Source organism: Chiroxiphia lanceolata, chromosome 1, assembly GCF_009829145.1.
Source record: "Chiroxiphia lanceolata isolate bChiLan1 chromosome 1, bChiLan1.pri, whole genome shotgun sequence".
Lineage (NCBI taxonomy): Eukaryota > Metazoa > Chordata > Aves > Passeriformes > Pipridae > Chiroxiphia > Chiroxiphia lanceolata.
In genome coordinates this window covers 103,342,228-103,361,878 of record NC_045637.1, presented here as the reverse complement: position 1 = coordinate 103,361,878, position 19,651 = coordinate 103,342,228, and the positions used below count along the sequence as shown (strand labels likewise).

Sequence of the window (19,651 nt, the reverse complement as noted above, 5' to 3'; positions counted from 1 at the left end):
GTCCCTGGAGCACCTCAAAAAAACTTGTATGATTGTGTGTTCATTAAGTAACTTGCTACGCCGAACAAGGAGCACTTTCTCAGTGCTGGTGGCAGGGGAATAGAAACGGTACGGGCAGATATGGCCCCTGTTATCCGTGTGCTAAAAACCCATAAATTCAGTGCGGTTTTATTTCACCCACACTCTTGGCCTTGCAAGTATTGGTAGCAAAATGCCCAGAACGAGAGCAGGACTATTCGCAGAGGCCAAGGGGGCTCCGCCGATTTCGGAGAGAAGAAATGACGCCGGAGCTCCGGAGATGCTCTCCTAGGGAGCAGACTGAACCTCCGGAGCGGCTTCGCCGCTGCTGCTCCCCGGTAAAAGGCCTCAGTCCTTCCTCGCTCGCACTCCTCTACCTGGCGCTGCAACGGGGCAGTTCTCCCTAAAGAACGGGGCAGGACAGCGTTTCTGCTGCAATCCCCCGCAAATCCTCTGCCCCCCGTCAACACTCCCGGGAGGAAAGACAGAAGCTGTGCCAGGGCCACGCCGCTTTTTTGCGAGCAGCGGCGCAAATGCACTCTCATGCCTTTGGCAGCTGCCGGACAGAAGCTGCCGGGAAGTAGAAAATCTCCCCCACCCTTCCGAGCAAGGACGAACGACTAAACTACCTCCACCCCACTCATACCTCCCCTCATGCCATATTCCGGGACAGGTGGCGGGTCCACCCCTTCTCCACCTGGGCGGGGAAGGCGCCGCCAGTTCCTCCTCCCCCCTCCTCCTTGCTCCCTCCCCATCCTCCTCCTCCTCCTGCTCGGCGTCCCCAGAGGGAGCCCCTGTGCTCCGCGAGTGAGCAGAGAGCGCAGCCGGGCGCACCCCGTCCCACAGCCGGCTCCAACCGCTCCGCAAGCCCCTGCGCACCCGCCGCCGCCTGCAGCAGGAGGAGCAGAGGGGGGAGGAGAAGGAGGAGGAAGGCAGCAGCCCGCCCGCAGCGGGGCACGCACGTGTGCGCGCAGACCTCGACGGTCGCCCTCCAGCATGCTGCTCGGAGCCGCGCAGGGCAGAGTGCCCGAGAGGAGCTGAGCGCGGCCGCGGGAGAAGAGAGGAGCAGAGCAGGAGCGGCTCCGCGGAATCCTCCGCGCGCCCGTCCCGTCCGACCCCCCGCCCACTTCGCCGAGGGAGCGGCGGTCCCGCAGTATGGGCGGCCGCAGCCCCCTCGCCGCTGCCGGGCCCCGCGGGGCCGCTGTCCTGGTGCTGCTGCTGGGGCGCCTCGCTCTCTGTCTCGCCGTGGAGGGAAAGAAAGGTAGGAGGGCGTGGGGGGCCGGGGCGCGGGGGTCCTGCCGCCGCTTTGCCGGCTGCGCCCCGGGAGACTGCCGTGGGGAGCGGAGAGGGGAAAGTCCAACTACTTTTTTTCCTTAAAAAAAAACCAAACCAAAACCAACAAAAAAACCGGACACCGAAAAACCCACCCATCCAAAAACACAGAGAAAAGGAGAAAAGGGGAGACAACCAAAGCTGTAACAGCGATCACGCAGCCCTGACTTCCTGATTCTCGGCTTATTTTCTTTTGTGGGGGTGGAGGAAATAAATGGGAATAAGCCTTGGCACATCTCATCGTTTGTGCTTCTTTCCTTTTGGTGTTTCTTTTTTCTTCCTCCCCCCTTCCCACGTTGCCCAATCGCTCCCCGGAGCGCGCTCCCCGGCTCAGCCCCGCGCCGCCGCTCCCGGCACCCCCGCGCCGTGGCGGCGGGGAAAAGCCGCGTAGTTCCCGTGTAAGCACCGCTCCGGTAACCCGCCGTCACTCTGACCTGGACTCCTCCGCTTGTCCTGTTAGAAGATAATACTAATAATAGAAAAAAAAAAGCATACACCTGGGACTGGGGTGACTGCAAAGAGGGGAAACTTCATGTGGGTTCTGGTTCCCCGGTTACCCAAAAGAGGAGTGATTTATCCCTGCCCGACCCGGCGCGAAGGAGCCGCCGTCCCGTCCCGTCCCGGCGCTGCCAGCCCCAGTCCGGCGGTGCGTGGGAACAGCACGGCGCGGGCTGGCTCTGGGGCTAGAGGCGTGGGGCTGGTGGTCGGGTTTTCCTTTTTCATTTGAGAAACTGCTTTAGAGGGTGAGAAAACGTTTCTGGCCGGTCAGACCCGTCACTTTTTCTCTGTGTGTGGTGTTCTCTTTTGTGAGTTTGGAGAGCAGGCCCCGGCTGCTGTTCCAGCCGGAGAGCAGTCCTCTTTATCTTGGAAATCTGCCAGCCAGGGAAAAAAATGCAGATTTGGGTGGTTTGATTTTTTTTTTTTCCCCTTTCATTCTTTTTAAAGAAAAAGCGGGAGAAGAGAATTAGTTTTTAGAAGAGCTGGTGCATGCCTTATAGCAACTCAGTCTTTCGTGACTGTGGATAGTAAAGCCGCCCTGAAAGTGAGAAACACCCCGTCCAAAAGAACTGGTTGCACAACCTTTAAAAAGCGGAGAGATTCTCTTGTTCCAGAAATCAAGTTCATACCTGTTGTTGATGTAACATAGGCAGTTTTTTCTTCCCGGTTTTCTTTTTATTTATTTATTTTTCCTCACCCTTTGAAACTGATGAGAAGCAAAGTGACTCCATCTGCTCTGCCTGCGTTAAAAGTGTTTTGAGGTGCAGTCTCAGGTGCACATGCCCTGTGGAATATTGGTAAAGTGTGAAGAAAAATACCTTATTTATAGTGTTTAATTCTGTGTCTCATAAACTTAGTAGGGTGCCAGTTATTTGAGGATTACTAAATAATCAACAGCTAAGTGATAAACCCAGTGGAGATTATTCTTGGGATGTTGTGTCAGCAAGTAACTGTTCCTCTGGTAAGAGCTGGAGGCTCAGTGACAGAGGTGAAGGCAGAAGAATTTCTTCAGGAAGCATTAATCAATTCATTGGTCTTTATTAGTTTCACTGTTTCTCCCCACACTTGAAGATAAGTAAGAAAATTACTCAGGAATACAAAATGAAGCAACATTTGAGAATCGTGAGATACTGATTTAAAGCAGCAGGCCCAACAGGTTAACAGAGTATCAGCACATGTTGAGGACTGCCTGCTTGGTCAAATGATAGGACCTAACATCAGAATTCAGAGCAATTTTGAAAGTAAATGTGCTTTCATATATATATATGCAAAACTCTTTTGAGTTTTAAGACCGAATTTTAGAAGTGCAAATTGCATAGGAGATTACATTATTTAAAATTTCAACCTGATTGATTCCATTTGCAAAAGGAGATGTCTCAAAAAAAGAATTAGTGCCTGGACAAATGTTTTTGTTAGAAGAATGTCAGAGAATCAGCCTATAGAATCTAATCGACATAATGTTTGAATGGAAATTTAAATACAATTGCCTTTTCCCAAAATTTAAGAATTAGTTTTTTGAATATGCATGAGAGAAAACTGGTTTAGTTATAACATTGCAGTCATGAGTATACAAAATAACCCCCTAATTGAGCATATCCTAGAAACAAACAGCATTGCTCGAAACTGAAGTACACTCACAGGGATCAATACCCACCTCAGTCTACCTGCTCTGATATTGACCCACATTAACCACAGTGGAACTAATCTGGATTTCCACTAACGTGGATGGCCTGCTTGGTGGTACCTGAGATAAGTACCTACCACTTACACTGGATGTATTTGACCCATGTCCTTCTTGTGTGTCAGTGCTTGGTAACAGTGCTACAGTTCAGCAAACTGCTTTTTGTTCCTCTCTATTGGCTTTATATCTCTAGTTTTGATCTGTATCTGCAGCCGTTGTGGGATGGGAGTGTGCTGGAGTGTGCCGCTCCACGTCGGGAGTGTGCATGTGAGCATGCTGGGCAGCTCGGCAGCTGCTGAAGTTAACTGTGATAGCTTTCTGTGTACCTGCTGTCTTACGTTGCTTTCTGGAAAGCAAAGGACTAAGTTCTTCAGAGATATTGAAGTATTCATTTTCACATGAAATGAAAAAGCTTCATTTAATATCCTGTGCAGTGTTTACAGGTGGGCTGTGTCTGTACTTATGTTGTACATTGCCACCCTTTACATTGTCTTGTAGTTTCTGCACGGTATATTATTCTGTGCTTACTTGTGACACATGTACACAAGTAGACTAGTCTTTGTGGATTGTGTAGAGCTTGATCTAGTTATGTGCAAGTATCCAGTGCCTTTCCAGATGCACTTCGGTGTAACCTGGCCGCTGCTCTGGGGGAGCAGAGATCTGGCAGGAGATGCCTGTGAGATGTGCCTGCAGTGGGAGTGAGCATAGGGGCCTCACAGGAGCGGGCAGCTGCCCACACGTCCACAGCTTGGCTGAGAAGTCATGGTCCCTGCCTGCCTCCGTACCAGGTATTGCATGCTCCTGTTACACTCCCAGGGTTGCTGGTACACTGTTCTCTCATTCCTGTATTTGTATTATCACTGATAAAAGTGGAATTTTCTATGTGGATACAGGAGCTAATATGTGTGTTTAGTTATTTATTATTTGAGGTCTTGTCTATGCAACCATTTATTATTTTTTACTCTCCTTGGTAAGTGACCAAATTTTTTGGATTTGGAAACTAACATAAATCTGTGAAGTCTTGATGGTAAATGCAGTTAGAGATATGGCAACTTAGATACTGATACAGCTCAATTTGGTGAGATAATAGAAATAAATAGTCTTGAGTATAGACCTGCTCTTACTCCAGTGTGTGAATGACGAAGAATGAAACCCAAGTCCCATCATTAAGAGCAATTTCTGACAAATAGGGAGGGAAAGGAAAATACTAGCATCTCCTTAATTCAGGCAGTCTGCAAAATGCAGTGACTGTGCAAAATATTACAAAAGAGATTGGCCCTCAGTGAAGTGTGTGTGCATGGTGAACAAGGTAGGCACTGAAGTGATAGTAAATACAAATATGTTTTTTCTTGCATTAAGAGTACATTAAGAGATTTCCAGATAAATAGAAAATCAGGATCAATGCCCTGGAGACTTTACATTCAGAGTAGTCCACTGTAATTTATTTGTTAATTTATAAAGAGAGACTTTTGGGGAGTGTCGCACAATGCCATTATGGTCCTCAGGGCTGACTTTTGCATTTAGGTATCCATGTATCACTGAAATCACTGGGATATGCTAGCTTTAGCAGCAAGATAGCTGACTAGCCAAACCAGTTTGTTCAGAAGGTGTCCTTATCTTCCTTGAGCACAAACTGCCTTTGCTTAATAGCTCTTTGGGAACAAGCCTAGTGAAAGGTTTACTTCATTTTCAGCAGGATGACACTGCCTTCATGGAATTGTTTTGCATAGAAACTGTTGATATTGCTACAAACCCCTGGTCTAGTCTAGGTTTCAGTAGCATGTGTGCATGAGAGGGTACAGTAATGCTGTGTATGAGAGTGGATTATCACAGAAAGAACTAATATGTATTCAAAATTAGTAGTCAGCATGTTATGTTATAAACTTTGTCGTTTACAGTTACAAGAACTTGTGTCAAATCTCAGACTTGGATCTGCATTGCAAAAGGGCTTGTGTAATAGAAATTTCAGAAAAATGCTATCATTTGTAGAACTTTATTGGGGGAACCAGAAATGGCTGTACCTACAAAAGCATCTTCTCTGTGGTCTATATTAGGAATGCTTGCTGGGCTGACCTGGATGACAAACCTCTATAAAATTAGACTAGTCAAAACGAGGGTGAGGCCTAATTCTGTAAAAAGATTACCTGCTAGTTAGAATAATTGGAAATGTGTGAATAGCATTAGGCATCTTCTATTTGTGTTTATAATTTCTCAAAAGATCATTCTGCTCTGCTGCTCTCCTTGAGCATCTACGAGGGGAAAATGCACTTCTGTAAGTCAGGACTCATCTGGCACAGGAATTGCACTTGACACAGCTGGAATTTTACTAGTTTTACCAGAAAGAGAAAGTTATTAGGAAATGCAGCAGAGCTTTATTTGCATGTCAGTGGAAGGCGTGTTCTCACTTTTCGATTCCCAGGTTTGCTTTGTTGCGTTTGTAGGAGGTGTGTAGCCTGCGACGAATACTCAAGCAGCAGTTACTGCCGTGACAGGGAGACTTGCCTGTCTTGCGCTTGCCTCGAGGTTAGCTTGAGTAACACGTCTTGCTGTAAGTGCAGTTGGAGAAGTTAGTGCAGAACTTACCTCTCTGGGTCATAAGCAGCACTTCACTCAGCACCTGTGATGGGGGCAATGACCAGGAGCTGCGTGATGCTGAGGCCCATGGTAGGGGGGAGCAGGGATAATGACGAGGGATTAGCAGACGGACCCTCACCTCTGGGATGCACACTTCAAATGAAGCTGATGCAATGGTACACATCTCCAGATCCTGGTGATGAAGGTGGGATAAAAGCTATGTTGGATGTGACTCATTAGAAGTTCTCCATTCCTGAGGATCTCTGCTATTCATACCTGTCGGCTTTGGAGAGCTTGTGAAATGCATGAGGACATGGGGAGCTGGCACTGTGAATTTATCCACATTGTGTAGGTGTGGGTAGAAAGTGTTCAGGTAAATTCTTTTTTTCCAGGGATGAATGGTACACAGTGTGGGAATCCTCTGCTTAATGTTTTGTGTGGACTTTGACATCCTTGTTCAGCCTTGTACAGTACACACTGCTCCTGTTAAGTACGTGTCGGTTTGACCTTTTCTTGCATCCCTTCTTCCAGGAACACTGTATTAGTAGGTGAAGTATGAGACCTAGTAGTGCTTCAGACCATTACGGTTTTTGATGTGTTACTACTTGGCTTCCAACTATGGCAAATGGGACAGTAATGCTTCCCTTTTTAGGGCTGAATTCTGCTGACCTAACAGTATTGAGTAATAGAGTATTTTTTTTTCCTTCAGAAATAGTTATGGAACATTTGGCATGAATATGGGCAGAAGAAGTAATTCTTAAAGGGAACGTGGAAAAAAATTGTACTGCTCTGTACAGCAAATTTGGACTAAAATAAATGTCTATTTCTGCAGAAGCAAGATGGTTATTTATTAAGAACTGCTACATGGCTTCGTAGTTTGTCGTATAAGGAGAATGTGTAGGTGTGGTTCTTGTGCTCTCTGTGCTTAATAATGTTATTGAGGATTGCTCACAGGGAAGAAACATGAGAAACCCATTTGTGAGATTGTGTGTTTGAACAAGGAAACTTTCTAATGACCAGAGTGAAAAGATGTGGCCATGTGGGTTGGCCGCTGAGCTAAGTACATGTGCCACCACACTGCACCTTATTAAAATTATTTTTTAAAGGACAGGAGGCATTGTTAGAAGAGAGAAGCACTGGATTTATGTAGCCCATAAAGATGTGTGAGCTTTGGTTTTGAAGTTTTAATGCAAAGAGTGTTTTACCTGTTGACTTATCCATGCAGGGAAGATGCAAGGTTCCTCCTTCTGCCAGTGTGCCTCCTTCTTCTCAGCACATCTGTGTACATGAAAGTAAACATCTACGTGTTTGCATGCATGTTGTACTATTAGAGGGCATTGAATCATGGGTGGCTTTTGTTTGTTTCAGTGGTTGAAGAGAAAAAAACCAAAACAAAACAAAACAAAATAAAAAACCAAACCTGGAGAAAAAGAACAACTTCCAGTCAAACTGAAACAAATATGTCAGGGGGTGGTTTTAGTGAAGTGAAGAGAAAAAAAACCCCAACAACAAAACACCAACAAAAAAGCCCTGCTTTAATACAATCTAGAGGATCAAATTTAATTTGAGACCATTTATTTTCTTTTTAAGTTGTATAAGAAGGAAAATGAAATGTTGTTTGAAATGAAAATTTGCAGGTTTATTTTGAAAATACCAGAATACCACTTGATTTTCTTATACCTCCCTCCCAGTTAGTTTTTGGCCAAGGCATGTTTGTTAAGTTTAGCTCAAATTAATGAACTAACTTCAATTCACTCCTTCCCACTCTCTATTACTCCCCACAAAAAAATACCCCAAAAAACAAACAACAAAACAACACCAAACCAAAAAAACCACCAAAAACCAACCAAACAAACAAAAAACACCAAAAAACCAACAACAACAACAAAAAAAAAACCAAAAAATTAAGGTTTTGGGGGTGGGGTAAAAATTGTCATTTACATACACATAAATAGTTCTGCTCTGATCTAGATGAACATTAAGTAGAGATAAAGGCAATCCAAAATGCATGTGATCACTTTTGCTATTTTCATCGATTGAAATAATGAAATAATAAAAATTATGAAATATAAATAAATAAAGGAAGCTTGGTATCTATTACCTCCCTGGTCTCTGTATGTTTGGAGCCTTCATCATAACTTGCTAGCTGCTGGAGGAGGAGCCTGAGGCTTGCAGCTGCCTTGCTGGAGGTGCAGAAGCAGGCGGGCCGGGGCTTTGGGCAGGTGGGGTGAGAGTTGATGAGCAGTAGCAATGCCCCAAGGGGCAGCAACGCTTCTGTGTGGGTTAAAAGCCTTCTCCGTGTAGCGGTTACCACTCTGTGGTTGCTTTACCTTGCAAAGGTGCCCTGTGAAGGATAGGTAGCGTCCCTGGGAGTATCCTCCAGCTCCCTTGAAAAGTGAGGGATTTGCCAGCCCCCTCCATCCCAGACTGATAAAAGAAAAATCTGCAGGAGCAGCAAAGGCAGTTACGCCAGAATCACTCTGCCGGGATATTCAGCTCCTCCCTGGGCATGGAGACCAGTGAGGTTGGGCAATTCGGCAGGGACCATGTCATGCAGGATGTTTTCCAGAGGGAATGTGGAAGGAAAAAGAGGAGGATATAAACCAGCTGTCTTGATGACAGTATAGTAGTATTTTAGCTCTGGCTTTTATAAGAAGAAAATTATCAGTTTGTGGGAATGGGTTTTGTGCGCATTTGGTAATCAGAACACAGTGGTATAATCCCTGCCTTCCCATCACCAGATTCAGCAATAAATATGAAGATAACCAGAAGAGCCCTGGAAATCAGCCACTCTTGGCACTGGGGCACTGTGAGCTCGCATAGCACTCTTCCTAGATAGGGAAAAGTATTATTTTACCTATCTTGAGTCATGGGATCGAAACCATAAAGAATTTCAATAGTTGCCTGAGGGAACACATCTGGCTATTGAAGTTGCCTGCTAGTGTTTTGGTCTCTCACCCCATGCCCAAGCCAATGATAAACACTGCCTGGAGTTGAAGGTAACCAGCATCCTCTTTGGGGCTTATTCGCAAGCTTTGAAAAAACGTTTAATGCAGAGGATGAAGGCCCTCCTCTTTGTCCTTCCCTGGGGACATGTCACTTGATGGAGGCTGGCCAGAGCCTGGGATGGGGTGACCTATGGTGGCATGCATCTGGTTTGGCTCCTGGTGACTGAAGTGTGCTCATTCCCTGCCTGGGGTAGGGCTCGGCATGCCTGGCCCTTTGCTCCACAACCTCAGGGGAAGCCCCAACACCTCCCAAAATAACAGCAGTGTGAGACAGTAGCTGCAAATCAAGGTTGGGTGTAAGCAGATGTAAAGTCTGAATCCTTTCCTAAATTATGCTTTCTATGTAGTTGCAGCACAGTTATGCAGTTTTCACATTTGCAAGGTCTAACTTAAAAAAAACCCCAACCAACCAACCAACCAAAATACCCAAATATTAGTTACTTCTCTCTGGGGATGTGTATTCGCTTCCTCCCCCACTCCCCGCCTTGTGTCTGAGACATATGTGCAATTCTGAAAGTTGAGTTTGATTTACATCTGAAGTAGTGAACATTTCTTCTTGAGAGCTGTGTACTTCAATTCTGCAAAGTGCAGTTATGGCTGCATATGCAGTTCCTATTCGCAAGCAATTCTCTGATCTTGAAAATAGCAATTTTTCCTTTGCATTAATTAATTGCATTGTGATTATTTTTTTTTAATTCTTATGTTCACTATGTTTTTGTAGAACAATGATCTTTGAAGTTCACTCAGGAGGTAGGACTAGGAAAGGGGGCAGGGTTCAAGGAAGAAGCTTGTTTTAGCAGTTGGGTCAGTTATTTCAACAATGCCTTTAGCAAAGAGGTAAGAGGCTGTTTGCACAAATCAGTAACTAGTTCCCATGATTCAGATTGAATCACGTAGTTCAAGTCATTTGAATAAATAAATGACTTCTAGTAAATGAGACAACCTCTGCAATTAGGATGGCATGCTGCATATTTCATGTTATTTATTATGTGGTTTTCAATAGATATGATTAAGCTGGTTTACACTTGGAATGCTAGGTAGCATTTCAACACAAGCCACTTAACCAAAGCTTATGTTAAAATGAGATGCGCATTTGTTTTGTACAGGTGGCATTGTGCTCTATCTTCAACACTTATGTTTTCTTGTTAATTTTCCACAAACAGGCACTTAATAGGGAAAAGAGGTCACCTTGTCAACTGCACCTCCATTTTCTTTAATTGTAATGGGGAATTCTCAAGCAGGTGCTTCCCAAACATTTACAATTTGCTGCAGTGTTAACTTTCCTTCATGTCTTCCTGAGCCATCAACTCCCATGGATGTTGCATAACCAGAGGTGCAGAAAACTGCTTTTCTCAGATGTGCTCATGGATTACATGCTATCCCTGGTGTTTCCAAGGGGCGTGCTTTGTAGTTCACCTGCAGCTTCTGTTGCTGGGTTTGGATTTGGAATGAGAGCATTGTAATTCAATGTGGAAGACAAGGAAGAAAAGATCTTCTTAGCCTTTTCCCTAATGTTGTTAAGTAGCTGTATTATCAAATAAAAAAATCCCAGGTAGTTTTGGTGTTGTGAAAATCATATTTAATAAAAAAGTACGGTCACTTTACTATTCTGCCATCCCTGGTGGTACCATGTACAAAGCAATGTTAATTAATTTAGGAAAATACACCATGGACTGTCTAAGGTACTGAGTAGCTCTGATTGAAGGTACACCCCGGGGATATGGAGAAATAGGTAAGATGTGGGGATCTACTGGCCGGTTGATCATCTGCTCTATTCAAGAGAAAATTTTACTACCATGTTTGTTTCCAACTTTTTCATTTAATATAGCATGAAAGGTACACAAGACACTAGAAATACCTGTTTGATAGAAGAGCCTTTCAAAATAATGAAGATATCAGATCTTCAGTGCCAGATAAAAATACCATTTTGCATATGTGATCACTGTTTCTTCTGAGAGAGGAAGTTACCAGTTCTCCTACCTGAAGGCATTGATGGTGAACTTTGCACAAACTATGACTTTAGGAGCTGGGAAAAAAATAAAACAGTCTTCATTTCTTTTAATCATTGGGAAGGAACAGCTGTGGTATGAGCAGTTATGACTAAAGTTCAACAAACTTGCTTCTCATATGTTAAATCTGAAGGTACAGAGATATCTAGTGAGCACAGGAAGACAAGGAAAGCTTCCCCCACGGAAATATGGGGGAGATATCCTCAAGTCTGAGTGAGAGCCCATGAGTAGTTGGCACGACATTTTGGAAACTGCTGAACAGAAAGTGCCTTTAGTCAAACACACTCCACAGAAGTGGAGTGTTTTTTCTCCTCCATTTTTATTGCAACCTGTTTCTCATGAATTGAATTTTGACATTCTCACTTGCTGAACAGAATTCGTTTTACTGCCCTTCAGACTAGTTCAGCACCAAGTACATGCCTTTTGGTTTTTTTCTTTCCCCTCTTAAAAACAAACATAAAACCCCAAGCGAGAAACCAATTAAACCAGAACAAAACAAACCAATTTTTTGGAAACAGAAGTGTTGGTTGGCAAAATCCTGACTCTGGAAGCTGCTTTGTCACAGCTAGACCATAATTGAAGCTGTTGGGTCTCCGCATGAACATGGGTTTTGCACCACACAGCAGTGTTTAGGATGTGGGGCCCTTGGCATTTGATGAGAGCTGGGAAGTGGTGGAAGCATGACTTCGTTTTCAGAGCCAGACTAAAGGACAGAAGTCACTCCCTAAACACCAACTGTCAGAAAACCTAGTGACAGTCCTATCTCCACTCCCTCAGGTACTGATTCAGGTCTTTCCCAACAGAGACCTGTGGTAATGTGAATAGAAGATGAATCATGCCCAGGAAGAGTGTTCAGGTTCTATATTTGAATTCTGACTGGTATCTGATCACTCCAGGTCAAACTGGGTGAGACTGTACTTAGTGAGACACAGTGGCTGGCAGTGCACTGGTCGTCTGTACAAATGGACCATGTAGTGTTTGGCTTTCTAATGAAAACTTCTCTGACTGGTCCTTGTATACTCATATATGTTGGGGACAGAGCACAGGCTTCCACTTGAAGCTTCACTTGAGTAGCAGAGGAAAGCTAACATTAGAATTGAGCTGGTGCAGCAGATTGAGTGAAGCGCTTGCAAGGTGGTACCTGCTCCACACTTTGCCTTTATTGCCATGGTTGTAGCATCTGAGTAGATGCCATTATCACTACCCAAAAATTAATGGCAGAGGTTCAGTCTTCGAGAGTAGGAGCAGGGATAAGTATTTCACAGCAGATCTGGAAAGGGAAACATGCAAGCCATATTTATGTTGTGTGCTCAGCTTCCACCTACCTGTAAAGGAGCAGAAGTAATTGAGTTGTAGTGCTTTCAATTCAGTGTAAAAGTAATCTGTAGTTCCTAATTTGACCTCTTGGAGTGAGGATGTCTGCAATAGGAGTTGAAGTCAAAACTTGAGCATCATCAGTTATCTGGTAGGATCTCATTATTTCTTAACACATCTGTGTTATGTGTCCAGTTAATGGATCAGTTTGATATTTGTCTTTTTGTTTGGAATTTGAAAGGATGACCACTGAAATGGTCTCTCATTTTCATCTGGTCTTCAAAAAGTAATTAAGTCTTGAACAATGGTATTGTCAGTCTGTTTCCTACCTAATAAGCTCAGCAAGGTGCTCTTGTTAATCATTTTATTACTTCAGGTCTGCTGTTGTTCTCTCTTTTCCTCCTTAATGAGGTGGATCCTCAAGGCAGCATCACTTTATCACAGATGTCTATGGTAGATGAGCTAATCCAGCACCGTGGAAGTTTGTGTTCAGCGGTGCGTAAGGTGCTCCCATCAGTATTTGTGGATAATTCTCCCTGACACTTGAAAGATTTATCATGTGCAAAAAAGGAAGAACAGACCCTTTTTCTAAATGAAGGTCATCTTGATTTGAACAGCAGCAGTCTAGTTTGCATCAATGAACACACATTATTCAGTGAATCAAGAGTAAAAATAACTAATTAACACCTTCTCTGTTTCTTTTCTGTCTGGTTATTAGTTACAATGAACCAAATTAATTCCGGATAGCATAGGACATGGAAAGTGTGAATGACAAACTCAGGTCAAGAACTGAATTATTTGATGTTCTTTTTTATTGTATTGCCTGTATCATGGAATTTAATACAGGTATGCTTAGCAAAGACCTGTGTTTTGTGTTTTAACTTATGAAGAGAAAACCTGAATTGATTATGGACATTTGAAAGGAAGGCTGTTTTATCCTGATTTAATATGGTACTGATTGGATCCTGTCTATGGACTAAACTCAAATACTGTTTCAAAGACTCGGATCATTTCAGAAACAGCAAACATATGACTTCTAAGTAAACAGACTGATTATAATAGACAGGGTTAGAAAATGGATTGTTCTGGGCCAACACTGTACTACTGAGAGTGATGATATCGTACTGGTAATCGCACTGTTGGGCTTAATGGCCCATAAACTTTGATAAAAGCTTTTGTAAAATTGTCAGCAATAATTCCATCCATTGTTAGATTGCCAGTGAGCATCTTCAGCCCCTGGAATAAATTGCTACCATCAATTGTGTTTATATCGTTACATAAAAGAAGTCTTTTGCTCTGAAAGTATAATAATAAATAATAAAAAATACTATCAGCTAAAAATTAATGGGTTGGGTCCACAGTTGCTGTAACTGCCCAGAAGTCCCACATGTGCCTTGGGCTGAGGTAGGTTTACACCTGTCTGTGTGTAGAGAACAGGCACCTTTTCATTACCTCTGCCAAGTTCTCACTAGGTCAGCAGAATGTTATTGCAGGGTTTGTATGAAATTGAAAAACAGTCAAAGTGTACTGTACTTCTACTCTGTTGTTAGTTTTCACTGTGGGGTTTTTTTTGCATTAGTTATTAGAACGTGAACATTAAAAAGCCTTAATTACTTTCATTAGCATTAATGAACCATTCTAAAAAAAAAGTGCAGAAGCACTTAAATTTTGTCTTAATATAACTTAATATATAACTTAAAAGCTGTGCCAGTGTATGATCTCTGCCTTCCTGCCTTTCCTTTTTTTCCCCTCATCCCTTCCACTTTATTGGTTAAATAAATTATTGGCCACAATGTGATGCAAGAAGGCTTTATTATAAAGCAGGAAGAAAAGGAAGCTCTTTTGCAAGAAAATAAATAGGACAGGGTATTTAACAGTGCATTAGGCAACATATCTATTAAGACTGCACTGATAATGCAGTGAGGAGAGCAGGAAAATATGTCATTAGTTTAGTCAAGCAGTGAATTGCTCCAGCTCTGATATTTTATTGGTGATATTCAACATAACCAATGCAGATGCATTGATAATGTCAAGCATAATGGAGAGCTGAACATGGACTTTCCACCTCTGCAGCATGGGATGTAAAAGAGGAGCTACCTTACCTGCTTGTAGGTGGAGTTTCATTTTTATATTCAGGGGAGGAGGAGAACAGAAATGTTTTTGTTGCTAAATAGACACAAGGTCTGTCATCCTACAGTTATCGCTTGCCCATATTGATTTGCTTAATTTTCTTTAGGGGTGTGATGGTAGAGGTAGGAAGGTGTCCTAGGGGAATATATTCTCCAGTCTCCACCTCTGCAGCTTGAGGACTGCTTTATCCCAGAAAAACATAATTCTTGAGTTAATGGTCTTTGAATGGCCTACTGGTAAATTGCTTACTCCATCTCCACCTTCCTGATGTATTTGACAGTGGGCCGTAAAGTAGAATTCAAGGAGGGCCTCAAAGACCGTTTGGCTCCCCAGCTTCAGAGCATGCAGCTTTGGAGAAAAGCCTCATGCACAGAAGTTTGCAGAAAAGGTGAAATTATGGAGAGCTGGAGGAGAAAGAAGAAAATCTGGAACTTTTGCTTCTCAGTTGCAATAACACTGCAGCAGGGACATGCATCATCTTTTCAGGCTCAATCCTGCAAACCGTAGGCATCATATCCCTTTGAAGTCTGTGGATATTTTGCCTACCAGGACTGCAGGATCAGATTTTTTTATTACTTTATTTACCTAAGAAAACTCTTCTTATCTAGTTTAAAGGGAAAAACTGATAGAGAATACCACACTGTGTTATATGAACACTATATCAAAAAGTAATTCTCCCAAGACAGAAGTTAAGATGATAATCACATCACTACGTTTTGTGGTGTTATAACTTGAAATGAGTCTTTTGCCTGAGTAAGGCAAGTCGACTAAGTACATATTCTGGTTATTGCCCTTCCACTTTCTTTTCCTAAAAGATTGTTTCTAGGTATATTTTTCAATGGGATTAATATGGGTGAATTCTTTAGACTGTGTAAAGCACTGCACTGTGGTTTCAGTGCTGAGTTATGCCAGCCAAAGCAATGGTCTGATGGTTTAGCAAAAATGAGATATCTCTAAACTTGCTGGAATTAACTTGATGGAGTTGAGTGGCGTTTCACTTACACACTGGATGTGTTAAAGCCAAAGCTTTTACATGGGAGTTCTTGCAAAGAAGCGTGTGTGTGTATGTGCATTCATCGCTCTCTTGCTCTCTTTCTGAGAATTATTTACTATAGCCCTGAGATGATATGTTAATATGCAATTCTCTAGTATATAGAGGCCTCTGGCACTCTTGCTTTATAATTTAAGAAAAAAATGGTGTTACCACAGCAACTGCTATACCACCCGGTACTGAAGCAGCTCCTGTCTATGTAGCACTTATAAAAGTACATTAGACAGATTTTTAAAGTGCACGTAGCTAAAGTGGGAGTGGGAACTTAACACTTGGTGAATGCTACAGTGAAAGGAGGGCATGAATTTCTTCAGAAGTTGAGACAAGTTCTTAATGGAAATAATTGGCAATAGCTCTAATTCAGCAAGCTCTTTGACAGATGCATTATTTAAAGTCTATGTGCAATCCCTTTGAAATCAGATGAGTTCTGTATAGGCCTAGAGGTTGTACAGGTTCAAGAGTCTTGTTTTACAGGTGACCAAAATGACATTGTAGAAGGGATTGATGGTTTTGAGAGGCTCCACTGGTGACACTTTCATAGGGTGTGACTGGTGAGGGCAGATACTTGGCATTTCTTGACAGTGAGCTGCTGAAGATGGTTGAAATAGAAGTCATGAGTACCTGGAAATATCAGAAGTTTTGATTTATGGGTATTTTTAAATTTTGGATAAGCTTTCATATTACATTTGTGCAAGGAATTTTGATATTGTATTTGATAGCAAGGAATCTGTGTTGAGGGGTGTGCATATGAAGATATTTTGTTGTCTATTAAACCTATACAATAAAATGTAATTGCTGGAGGGGAGGCAAGAGACCTAGGAAAGACTAGAAAAGGTTTTAAGGTAGGCTGGACTCAGTGAGACTATACTGTATCATTGAAAACCTGGTAATGTAAGGTCAATATCCTATCTGAGTTTTCCTTTTAAGATACTGTGGTGTAAGAAGACCCCTCTATGCTTTACTACATTTCTTTGTATTCTTAATCCTTATTAACTCCAAGGAAGTATCTGTGTATTAATAATACGTATGCTTAGAAAAAGCATACTTGGGATTATGAGGAATTACTTATTACTCCCAGTACCACTGTGTTTGTAAGATTATTATTGATTGCTGTACTCTTGATGACCTTTCCCCTACCGCTACTGTTTGTATCAGACTGCATAAAACAAAATCATAAATGTAGTTTTCTAATTCTTGGAATAAAACTCAGAAAACCACTTTGCTGGTCCCATTCTATGTTGGCAGTAATCTCTGGATGGCACATTTAGTCTTTGAATCAGTTTCAAAAATCTCCACAGGTACTAATCCAAAACGGTGTAAAACTGAGAACTGCTTTGCAGACCGAATTTTATGCATGCTGCTGTTGGCTGTTCACCAGTGAACTGCTGCTAGTTGTGAGAGACATGACACGCAGGCCCGGAGGGAGCAGCTCTTTAGTGTGTCTCTGCTTTCCTCTGTATGCTGCAGCTAAGGACAGGCAGTGTTGAGAGATCTTGCATCCCTGCTCCCACATGAGGGTCCTTAGTTGGATAATGTAGGAGAGAGCATTATAGAAGTTTGTCTCAACTGCTATAGCTGGATGTTCAGAACCCAAGCCCTGGTGAAGCTAGGGTGCCACTAAAATGCCTCTGAAAATTCACAAGTTTTGCATGAAAGCCATATTGGGTTGTAAGGCAGCTTTTCCCTCCTAGCCTGGGTCAGGTAGGTATGAACATTTAAAGATCACCTTTGGATGATTTTTGAACCTCTGCCTCTACACCTTCACTGTAGTATAACCTTCAGCACTTGAGCTGATCTTCCTTCTCTGTAATTCCCATTCTGATTTTCCTCACAGATCCTTTCTCTTGGTAAGTGTCTTTACTGTCACTCTTACTTTAGGATGGTGGAACAGGTTTATACTTGATAACCGTCCTTCAACCTCCGTATGTTTTGTTTGAACAAATGCTGAAAGCACTTGAAAGTTCACTAAGTTGAAGTCAGCAACAGTGGCTGTATCCCAGGATTGGAAACTTTGCATCTTTGTGGTACTGCCCAAAAGATAAGGAAAAACTGATCAAAGTGATCCCCAAGAAGTCTCTTCAGAAACTGAGTTTAGTTCCAGTACAAATATGCCAGGGGAATACAGCGCATGAAAGATTTTTCATGCATGTCCCAGTACTGTATCAAATAAATAGATTTGTGTTGAAAGTGTTCAGACATATAACATGTACGATAAATTTGCCTGAAACAACAAAAGGAAGTGAATTTGTTGTCAAAAGCAGAATTTTTAATGACATATTTTGTTGTTTATACTCTGTGTTTTAAATGCACTACAGCAAAAATTAAGCAGGCAGTGATTTATCTCAGAAATGTACATCCACCCTAAAAAATGCAGCCTGTCTGCCTGATGTCTAATTAATCACTCCCCTCTGATGATAAACTCAATGTTACAGTAGGAATGCTTTCCAGCACTAGCAGGATTTTAACAAGCTGCTTTAGATGTATATTAAAAATGCTTTTGGAGATGGAGAGACAGAAAAGCTTAGAAGTCTGATGACCGTTTATCTGAAAGGAGTTCCCAGGGGCAGAGGAGCTGGGTTCCCCATTCATAGTGGTTTAACCAGGTGGGGAATTTATTTGTTCATCTGCTCACAGAGACATTGAGGGGACAGTCTATTTTGAATTTTAAAATTAAAGGCAGTGAGATTATTCCAATACATGAAGTTCAGGGTCTTGCTTAAAGGATGCGTTGGTTGGTAGGGTTGATATCTGAAAACAGTGTTTTGTCCATAACTCATGACCTGTGCACAAAGTGAAAGTGAGTGATTGATGTCAGAGATAGGAAGCTTCCCAAGGTTTAGAAAGTTATTTCATAGACTCCATATTTCATTGCACCAGATTTATTTGTAATGCTTAGCACTCCTTGTTTAAAATGCATGTGTTCCCTTGCTGTGTTTCCTGATTGTATGCAACATGATATGCTAAAAGAGGGAGCTTGCTTTAGCTATGGGCTAAGTTAAACACCAGAGGCTTCTGAAAGTCTGACAAGCTTGTTAGCATACTTTCATTTGTAGGAAGGAATAGCAAACATTTACCTGTGCAGAAGTCAGCTCTATGGACAGCTTTTATCTAAAGCTAACAGTACCTTTATATGCACAGGTATGAAAGGGGAGAGTGTAAGTATCTGCAGCATTGGGATATGAAAACATGAGGTCACATTCTACCCTTAGGTAAACCTTCCGCAGCCTTGCTGAAATGCCTGGGTATGAAAACAGACCTGGGTCTAGAGCTAGGAAAAGCAATGTTCAAAAGGAGGGGTACAAGTCTTTCAGGTTTGCTCCCAGTCTGGGCTGCCTGGTGTAAAGGACTTGTTTTAAAAAAAAAAAAAAGGTTGTTTGTCCTTTATGAATCTAAGCCCTTGTAGAGAAGACTTATGCTGTAGTCTTCCAATTACTTTTTGTTGGTTTAGGTATTTATTTCAGGCCACTATAACTGCAATAAATAATTCTGCATGAAAATCATAATCTGTTGCAGATAAAGCAGGGGATTTTGGCTTAGTGTCTCTGAATAAGTGCTGGAAGAAGTATGACCAAGAAAAAGACACACCAAGAAGGAGCTAAAATAACCTGAACTCGGATATCAAATCCTCACTGAGCTCTGGCTTTTCTGAAGGGCTAGGGGTTGGTTTTGGTTTTGTTTGGGTTGATTTGACTTGACTGTATAGGGATCAGAATAATGGATTTCTCAGGAGATAGTCAAAAGAGGATTATAAAATCACGATCTGTGTATTATAATTGTCTGCACTGTTATATAGATTTGATATGGTCTAAGCCCTGCCCCACTCCGAGCCCCAAGTAAATATGCATTGTCAAGAATTATGTGCTGCGATACAAGGCGTGTGTACTAAGGAAATTTCATTTTCTTTACTTAGATATAAAACAAAGGGTGGGTGAAGACACAGCAAAATGTAAGTGCTGGGGTCTTAAAAAGCGTCTGCGTGTGCATATTTGGAAATGTCCACGAAATCCAGTGGTTTTGGAAATGTATCCATTGTTTA

At 42.4% G+C, this 19,651-nt stretch overlaps 1 protein-coding gene across 2 annotated transcripts in view; it reads left to right on the top strand.

Moving 5' to 3' along the window:
* The first annotated feature begins 819 nt into the window (after positions 1-819).
* Positions 820-19,651, top strand: part of EGFR (epidermal growth factor receptor) — a 157,241-nt gene continuing 138,409 nt past the window's right edge. Inside the window, exon 1 of one of the 2 annotated variants that reach the window (XM_032681999.1) lies at positions 820-1,279. In XM_032681999.1, the coding sequence (XP_032537890.1) occupies positions 1,174-1,279 (106 nt within the window). In that variant the 5' untranslated portion in view covers positions 820-1,173. The remainder of the gene's footprint in view (positions 1,280-19,651) is intronic. The other variant, XM_032681988.1, reaches the window with a different exon arrangement.